This window comes from Engraulis encrasicolus, chromosome 6, assembly GCF_034702125.1.
Source record: "Engraulis encrasicolus isolate BLACKSEA-1 chromosome 6, IST_EnEncr_1.0, whole genome shotgun sequence".
Lineage (NCBI taxonomy): Eukaryota > Metazoa > Chordata > Actinopteri > Clupeiformes > Engraulidae > Engraulis > Engraulis encrasicolus.
In genome coordinates this window covers 5,050,013-5,060,012 of record NC_085862.1, presented here as the reverse complement: position 1 = coordinate 5,060,012, position 10,000 = coordinate 5,050,013, and the positions used below count along the sequence as shown (strand labels likewise).

The window sequence follows — 10,000 nt, the reverse complement described above, 5'->3', positions numbered from 1 at the left end:
TGTGCACATATTCTCTCTCTCTCTCCACACACACACATATGCACACGCACAAACACACACACACACACTCCAAACTACACAGCAGCAGCCACAGTAGTGGTGTGTAGAGTACAGACACAGACACACACACACACACACACACACACACACACACACACACACACACACACACACACACACACACACACACCCCAAATATATAAACACACACACACACACACACCACACACACACACACACACACACAAACACACGCACGCACACAAATGCACACACACACACACACACAAACACACACACAAACACACGCACACACACAAACACACACACACACACACACACACACACACACACACACACACACACACACACACACACACACACACACACACACACACACGCGCGCGCAATATTACTCTCGGCGCTCACCTCTCGCAGACGCGTACGGTCCAGGCGGCGATGATCCAGGAGGAGATGCTGAAGACGAGCAGCACGGTGCCGGGGCAGATGGTCATGAGCGTCTTCATGACGAAGCGCGTGTTGAAGTTGATCTTGTTGAGCGCGCCGATGCTGCGCGAGGAGGCGTCGGTGAACAGCTTGGAGTGCAGGAGCATGACGCGGCCAATCAGGTAGAGGCGCAGGAACATGGGGATGGAGAGCAGGACGTCCACGTCGGCGTCGGCAACGGAGGGCGCGTAGGTGAAGGCCAGCCGCGCCGACCAGGTGAAGACGTAGTGGCCGGGGATGGGGTGCACGGCGCAGACCAGGAGCTCCAGCGCGATGAAGAAGACACGCTCCTGCGTCATGGCGATGCGCCAGTCGTCCGCGCCGTTGTCCACCATGAAGAGCTTGGATTGGATGGAGAGAGGAGAGAGGGAGAGAGGGAGAGAGAGAGGAGAGAAGGAGGGAGAGAGGGAGAGAGAGAAAGAGAGAGGGAAGTCAGGGTGTTAGCAGTGGGGAGAGCACTTATTGCAGTGTTAATTTCAGTGCTAATTTCAGTGTCAATTTCAGGGTTTTCGGTGATGCGCCAGTCGTCCACACAGTTGTCCAACATGAACAGCTGATAGGTAGGGAGGAATCAAATCAGAACGGAGATTAAAGTGGCGAGAAAGCTTATTGTTTATTTTTAAAAATGTTGTATTTAATTTTAATGGGCTGTCTATGCCTTCATCAGACAGGACAGTGAAGAAGTGAGAGGGGAGAGAGAGGGCTACGGGGATTGGGAAATGACCCAGGCTGGATTCGAACCCAGTTCTCCACAGACAGTGAGCCCTTTAATGGGAAGGTACATTAATGCGCTAGCCAGGCCATGCCCTCCTAGAGACGCAATACCTTCGGTGTTGCCTCTAGTCAGGCCAAGAGCAATGTAAATATAATTTCTGATCTCCCAAAAAATTGGGAACTCCACCCACTTTGTCGGACACCAGTCGACCAGTATCAAACCAAGGGAGCCGGGTCAACCATGCTGTTTCAGAAACGTTTATTGTTACGCTCTTGGTCAGACCAAATCGATGATAGTCGATGATAATCAGGCTATTAATGTGCTGCCCCCATTGACAGTATTACATCTACTGTCAATGGCTGCCCCACAGCGTACCCATTATGAAAAATGTCAGTGTTCATGTGTCTGCAGAGAGAAAGAGAGAGAGAGAAGTGTGGAAACTCAGTTTGTAAGTAAGAGTGTATGATTATGCTTATGCATGTGTATTTCTATAATTACGGTGGGGTGGGGAGCGAAATGATATGAACATAAAACAGAACAAAAGTTTGTCTGTTTGCATTCAGATGAAATATAGGAAAAGTTTGTTTGTTTGCTTAGTTTTTCACTGCAACTTGAGAGAGTAGAGACCGATGCAATGCACCAAAAAATCATAAGGGGATTTCAAGAAAGAGCATTTGTGTATAGTCAATATACTCTATACAGCTTAGTAAGTAAAGTAAGTAAGTACATTTTATTTATAGAGCACATTTAAAACCAGTGCAAACTGACCAAAGTGCTGTACAGTGACTGGCTAGAGAAAAATCAAACTATACTGTATATACGGTACTATTTATACTCTATTTTTCACTGTATATATTTATCAGTCACCCTGTAGCCTGACCTTCTGACCTTGTGTCCACATTTTTTGAGGGGGAGAAAGTGGTCCTCGGTCAGAAAAAGTTTGAGAAACACTGCTCTATACAGCTTACGTACTATTTATAGTATATTTTTCACTGTAGTATTTATCAGTCACCCTGTAGCCTGACCTTTTGACCTTGTGTCCACATACTGTCACTCACTGTCCTAAAGAGCTTGTTTTACATTCCGCCATTGAATCCCACTGTGGCGTTTTGACTTCCTCTTTTCAGGCGGGGTGAAACCTCCTTATTCATCTTTTCTCATTTAAAATGTTGTGTCAGTAACCGATCTTGTTGTACAGTCGCTCAGACTTGCCAGCATCCATAATGTATTAGTGCTGCGCGCCGCGCTGGCCTCGTGTATTCCTTCCTTTGGCCCGAGCTGGGCCTTTAAAAAAACCTTCCCCCAGCCTCGGGACACTGCCAGAAGTTACTGTGCGGAAGAAAACTGAAGACGTTGGCTGTTCAGGAAGTTTAGTGCATGGCTGGCTGTCTGCACATACAGTAGGCTACAGGGCCGTAACTAGACATTTTCAAATACTGAGGTCAAATACTGCCTGCTGTACTGCATACTGTACATTTAGAATGCTTCAAACACTTCAGTCAAACTCTTTTTTCATTAATCACTGCCTTGAGGATAAATGGGAGTGGCGTATACAGATAAAATTCATCACTGTTGATCATATATCGATTTTCATCATAGATATATTTTACATTACAGAAAAAAAATCTGAGGCCATGACCTCGGTGTCCTCAATGGTAGTTAGTTAGTTCGTCATTTATATTTCTCCCATTCTGTTATGCACCACTGCCATTTTGCCAATGATGTGCGTACCGTAGCCTACATTCTGGGTATTGGTCTCTATTTAATTATTTTTCTCTCATTCATACACCTGCAGTTTGGGAAAAAAAAACCCTTCCAGCGCACATCATTGGTGTCGTTGGCTTTTCATTTACAATCAATGTACTATTTAATCACTCCTATAATTTCCCCCATTTGTCATGGCTTGTCCATAAACACTGCCCTCATCCACTCTATCATACCTACGTGTATTACTCAAACGCGTCACGTAGCTCGTGTGGATGTGGTCAACCTTGAAGGGAAAGGGGCTGCTGTGGCAAAGGAGTAGAGAAGGCACTCACTTGCCCAAATATGGGTTAAACAGATTCATGCCCTGGTTCTCTCTCCCAATACGTTCATGTCCAGCAGCTCGAAGAAAGCACATAAGCCCCTAAAAATGCCTGTAGCCCCATAATGCACGCTGATCAACCAGTGGAACGCTGTAATAGTCTCTGAAAAGTGACCACTATACTACCATGATATAACACAGGGCCTTTAGTAATGCACTATGCCTTGGTCATTGCCATTCTGGTAACAGCAAATCTATAACACAATATCTCAACGGGTTAGGTGAACAAAGAAGAGAAGATAGGACACAGCAAGCCTGCCAAACACCCTGCCAGACCAGACTAGACCAGTCTGCCCTTCCCCACACTCACACCAAGACCTCTCCTTCCCTAAACACACACGCACGCAGACACACGCACACGCACACGCACACGCACACGCACACACACACACACGCACACGCACGCATGCACACACACACGTGCACGCATGCATGCACACACACGCACACGCACACACACACACACACACGCACACGCACACACACACACACACCCCCTGCCAGAGCCGTTCATGATAAGTGGGGTTTAGAAGGGCCAATTAAACCCTATTTAGACTAAGAGGCGACAGGTGCTTATTGGATCAGAGCTCTTTATGTAGGTGTAATGTGAGCATTAATCACAGGCCCACCGAACAAAATGTCTGAACGGTGCAAAATGGCAGGAGACACAAAGAGAGGGGGGGAAAAGTCAGACAGATTTTGCCTGCCGATAAGCGCCAATTGTGATATTGCCTAATGATTAATGTGACATGCTGGTCGATCAGTCTTTTAGACATATCTGATATACAAGCACAGGCCAAAGGTTTGGACACACCTTTTCATTCAAAGCATTCTCCTCATTTTCATGGCTATTTACAGTACTTTGTAGATTCACTCGGAGACCAACACTGTGTATGAACACATACACAGTAGAATTATGTGCTAATTAAAACATTCATTCCAGTGCTCTCAAGAAGCATTTTTTTCTATTTTCACGTAAAAACACTCAGTCAATCTAAATTCTTTTGGGGGGGGCTTTACAAGCCTTTATTGTTTTTCTCAGACAGGACAGTGAAGTAGAGACAGGAAGCGAGTTGGAGAGAGAAAGAGGGAAGGGCCAGCAAAGGACCCGGGCCGGGAATCGAACCCAGGCCTGCCGCGTAGTAGACGAGTGCCCTACCATATCAGCCACGGTAGGGCCAGTCAATCTTAATTCAACACCAAAATCAGCGAGTATCTCACTAAAGTTGTAGAACTAGAACTTTAAGTTGTTTGTTTAAACATAAACCTTAAAAAGGTGTGTTCAAACATTTGGCCTATACATGGGTTCTCATTTTTTGTTTTCCCCTGGCTGCGCGACCCTGGCAACACACAACTCAGCCTCTGATTGTTGGACACTGGACACTGGGTACCTCTGATTGTTGGACACTGCGGGGGCGTGGCTTACCTGTATTTCCCTGGCGTGGTACATGATGATGAGACCCAGCAGTATAACAGTGGACAGGCTGATAAGGCATTTCAGTGCAAATGAATAGGACGACTCCTGTGGACAGAGAAGAGGAGAACAGAGGGGAGAGGAGGAGGATTAGCCTGATTATCATCGACTGATAGACACATCTGCATTTCAGTGCAAATGAATATGACGACTCCTGTGGACAGAGAAGAGCAGAGGAGAGAGGAGGAGGAGGATGGGATTAGCCTGATTATCATCGACTTTCAAATCTCTTCTTCCTGAAGGGTTTCATATCCAATGTAACATCCATTTCCTGATTATCATCTTGTGTGTGGAGACAAGTCATATTACTAGCCTGATTGTCATCGACTTTCAAATCTCTGAGAGACTTGGTCTGACCAAGAGCATAACAATTAGCATTTTCCAAACGGCATGGTTGACCCGCCTCCCCTGGTTTACTAATGGTTGTTTCCTTCTTGACAAAGTGGGAGGAGTTCCCGATTTTTCGGGAGCTCAGAAAGTACTTGCATTGCTCTTGACCTGACTGGTAGCAACGCGGAAGGTGTTGCGTCACTTGGAGGGCACGGCCTGGCTAGAGGAGGACGGGATTAGGAAGAGGACAGTGGATGCACACTTGCTGTATTTCTTATTAATATCTTTTTACACTGATAGACGCATCAGCATTTCAGTGCAACATAGCAATCCCAATCAGAGTCTGTTTAAAAACCTTAACTACATTGTAACAACATTGCTATGACATTACAGAGAGTCTGGCGTAACTGATAAAGACAAGAAACAAGTCATAGTGCATTACTAAATGTACTGTGCAATGTCATGCTGGTGTAGTACTGTGGTATAAAAAAATATATATTTTCAGTGACGATTACAGCGTTCCTCTGGTGAAACGGTGTGCATTATGGGGCTACGTGTTCCTGATACCAGAAAGAACAAGTCCGACAGGCGGACAATGATGCGTCCTAACATTCTATTATTATTTTGAAGCAGTTTTCAATGATTTGGAAAACGCGTCACGGTGGACGGACCTACGGACGGACAAAGCCTAAAATAGAGCTGCACGGACGGCGCATCTAAAAAAAAAGAAGAAAAGCAGACCAGGGGTGAGTTTCTCAAAAGGGAAGTTGTTAGCCTGTTAGCAACTTCGGTAGTTACCAATGGGAAAATGCATTGAAAGCAACGAAGTAGCTGATGTAGTAAGCAACTTTGGTTTTGAGAAATTCACCCCAGATGTGTTGAGTGAGAGAGAGAAACAAAAATAGAAATGAAAGAAAAGGGGCTACTGGGAGGGGGATAGAGGAGAGCATCCACTAGCATCCTGTTACAAATCATTTTACGCTGATGGAAACCCATAGCAGAAAAAAAGAGGAGGAGGATGTTATGAAGCAGAGAGACGACGCTCAATTACCAGTTAAAAATCTCTCTTCTAATAGCAGCTGGAGCAAGAGAACCCGAAGAGCTGCACGATTATGGAAAAAAATCATAATCACGATTATTTGGGTCAAAATATAATCACGATTATTAATCACGATTATTAATTTTTGCTGAATTTTGTAAAAATTATAACACAATGAAATATAACCAAGACTGAATTATATACGGGATGAGCAAAATAGAATGAATTGCAATAATTATGTAAAAGGCAATAGTGTGAAACTTAGGTGAACAGATTTCTGGCCAGAAACACCAGCCTTGTCAGTATGTTCTGACTTTAAGGACGCTCTCGAAGGTAGCTCATTATTGCCACGATTAAATCACGATTGAAATCACAATTTCGATTACACGATTATATTACAATTTTCGATTATTGACGATTAATTGTGCAGCCCTACGAGGGGATATTATGAAGCAGAGAGGATGCCCACCCAGTTACTGTACCTGTTACAAATATATCTACCCTGATGGAAACTGGAGCTAGAGAAGAGCAGGCTAACGAGGAGAGGAGACGAGCAGAGAGACAGAGACAGGCATGGCTAAGTGGCCCTAACTGCATCATCCATATTGGGTAATTAAGTAGGTATTGATGATTTAGTACAGCCCAGGGCTGTGCATTGTGTTGTCCCCCTCTTCTCTGTCTCACTCTCTTGGCTGGCTGCCTTCTCCACCACTCCCTGTCTAGCTTTCCTGTCTGTCTGTCTGTCTGTCTGTCTGTCTGTCTGTCTGTCTGTCTGTCTGTCTCTCTCTCTCTCTCTCTCTCTCTCTCTCTCTCTCTCTCTAGCAGTTTGTCTTTCTTTCTCAAGCTGCCTGTCTACCTAGCTTCCCCTTCTGCCTCGTGACCAATCCGTGTAGTGGTCTCTCTGTCTACCTGCCTGTCTGACTAGCTGTCTGCCTGCCTACCAGCTTGTCTGTCTGTCTGCCTGTCTGTCTGTCTGTCTGTCTGCTTTCTTTTGCTCTCTCTCACACTTGTGTCTAGTGGACAGCCTGGTCTGTTGTGTCTTTGTAGTGTTTTCTCTCCTCTCCTCTCCTCTCCTCTTCTCTTCTCTTCTCTTCTCTTCTCTTCTCTTCTCTTCTCTTCTCTTCTCTTCTCTTCTCTTCTCTTCTCTCCTCTCCTCTTCTCTTCTCTTCTCTTCTCTTCTCTCCTCTTCTCTTCTCTTCTCTTCTCTCCTCTTCTCCTCCTCCCTCTCTTCTCTCCTCATCTCTTCTCTTCTCTTCTCTCCTCTTCTCTTCACTTCTCCTCTCCTCTCCTCTCCTCTCCTCTGCTCTCTCCTCTCCTCTCCTCTCCTCTCCTCTCCTCTCCTCTCCTCTTCTCTCCTCTTCTCTTCTCTCTAGTGGACAGCCTGCTCTGCTCTGTCCTGCTGCCTCTCTCCTCTCCTCTCCTCTCTTATCTTCTCCTCTCCTCTCCTCTCCTCTCTAGTGGACAGCCTGCTCTGCTCTGTCCTGCTGCCAACCCATCTCCTCCTCCTCCTTCACACCTTGACACCTTTTTTGGCTGTGTGTGTGTGTGTGTGTGTGTGTGTGCGTGCGTGCGTGCGTGCGTGCGTGCGTGCGTGCGTGCGTGCGTGCGTGCGTGCGTGCGTGCGTGTGTGTGTGTGTGAACGCAGGCACACTCCTCTTTTTCAATCAAAAGGGAAATTGTGTTGTCTAATCTACCACATATTGATTCTTTAAGAGGTGATCAGAGAGCGGTTTTGGAGGTATTCATGGTTGGCAAGGGCTCACCTTGTACAGTATACGTGTGTGTGCAGCAGGGAAGAGCAACATTCATCTGCAGAGAGCCCAGTTAAGCTTTACAAACTGACCACAGAAACACACACACACACACACACACACACACACACACACACACACACACACACACACACACACACACACACACACACACACACACACACACACACACACACACACACACACACACACATGCATGCACACCAGCAGCTAGGCATGCCCAGGTGAAAAACCCATATACTTAAAGTGTACTTTTTTTGACCGTACTTAGTACAAAGTGTACTATTTTCGGCGATTTAAAGTGCGCTTCATTGCACTATTAGTGCGCTGAAGCACTACTAAAGCAGTACTTCAGCACACTTGCAGCACACTGAGGATGCTAAATTGGCACCGCTTTTGGACAACTTTAAGTGCACTACAAGCATACTTTTGAAAGTATGCTCCAAACACGCTTTTCATGCATTCGTATGGCATTAATAGTGTGCTTGAGTACACTTCTATAACATTTTATTGTTACTAGAAGTTCAATAAAAGTATATTAACTTCATGCTTCTTTGGACAACATTGGAACATTTTAAGTATGTAAAAAGTATATCATATTAAGTATTTTAAATATATAACAGGTATGCTTGAAGTGTATTTACAGTACTCTCCCAAGTACATGAAATAATATAAATGTAATATTACAAATCATGCTAGTTCTCAGAGCTTGTACATTACACACAACCACAGTCACAGTAGTGTTACAGTATGCATGCCTAGCATGCCTGACACTTTCAATCATTGCATGGTTACAGAGACTTCAGGTTTACATTTCACTTTCTTTCAATCTTGATCCTCCTTCCTGCAATTGATCACTTGGATTATCATTAATGGGGACACAGTAATCATTGTTTGAACAATTAGTTCCAACTTACCTCCAACCATGACACTGTGGGAAGTGTGAGCCTATATATACCAGAACATATACGTGACCATCATAATGACGGTGGGAACATGGTAATTTTTTTGTGTACCACTTTAAATTTTAAAAACCCCTAAAATAAACACAGAATATAACAATGAGTAATATTTTCATGCAAACCAAAAATATTCCTTCAGGATGAATGGCTTTCTGTTTGAGAAATTTACCTCCAAGAAGTGCATTGCATGATGGGACATGCATGATGGTGCATTATGGGTAAATGCACTTTGTGTAAGTGTCACGGGGTGACAATTGAGGCCCAAGTGAACCGAAAACTAGATGTCATTCATTCCCAATGTAATGCACCTGGAGCATGATTAGGATAATGGAGCGCAGGTGAGGAGGATGGAGGTGATTGGTGCACGTGGGTTGGTGAGCAGAGTTTTAAACGGCAAGAAACTAGACTGTGAGGAGGAAGCCGCAAGGAGAGATGACTGCGAGAATGCCATCCTGAGGGGAGAGAGGCGAGAGTGGAGCGGCAAGATGGGAGACGTCGGACACCGGTAACCGGACAGAGCCAGGCGAAAGGGACGAGAAGTTGGATGAGAAGTGGACGCGATCCTATGGATCAGAAGGCAACTGGCAGCTCGGAGGAGAGCGCGACTGGCATAGTGCCCAGAAGGAGTCCGCAATCAGAGTGACGGCCAGGTGAACCTGCCTCGATGGAAAGGGGTGAGACGGACATGCACCCCACCGTGAAGATGAGTGACTCGTATTCGCCTGGTTACTGTGGCCCCCGTGCGTGCGCCTCTCTCTCTCTCGCTCTCTCTCGCTCTCTCTTTTCCTCTCGCTCGCACCCAAGACTGCTGAAGACCAACCAGCTATTCCGGGCCTACGCAGAAGAACTCCCATCGCTTCTCATCACCGCCAGCTGCTCCCGATTGAACGTGTGTGCCATGCCCCCGTTGCAGTGTAATTCACCTCGCAACCCCCGCACGGATGGACTTGGGTGGCTGGACTGTCCAAGCATTCCATTGGAGACTTCAGACTTGGGCGTGGGTGGGTTCCCCCGTGGGTAATGGACAGAGACAACTAGGCCTACCCCTTTGACTTTTAATCCAGTGGTGGTAAATAAATAGAACGAAAACTGGAACTTGTGTCTTGGTTTTTGGT

General features: G+C 45.7%; 1 protein-coding gene across 1 annotated transcript in view; it reads right to left on the bottom strand.

Annotated features, from left to right (window-relative positions):
* LOC134450521 (small conductance calcium-activated potassium channel protein 2-like) overlaps positions 1-10,000 on the bottom strand; it is a 130,907-nt gene that overhangs the window by 71,470 nt on the left and 49,437 nt on the right. The window contains exons 3-4 of the mRNA XM_063200360.1: positions 4,735-4,830; positions 430-848 (exon numbers count right to left, since the gene is read on the bottom strand). Coding sequence (XP_063056430.1) covers positions 430-848; positions 4,735-4,830 — 515 coding nt within the window. The remainder of the gene's footprint in view (positions 1-429; positions 849-4,734; positions 4,831-10,000) is intronic.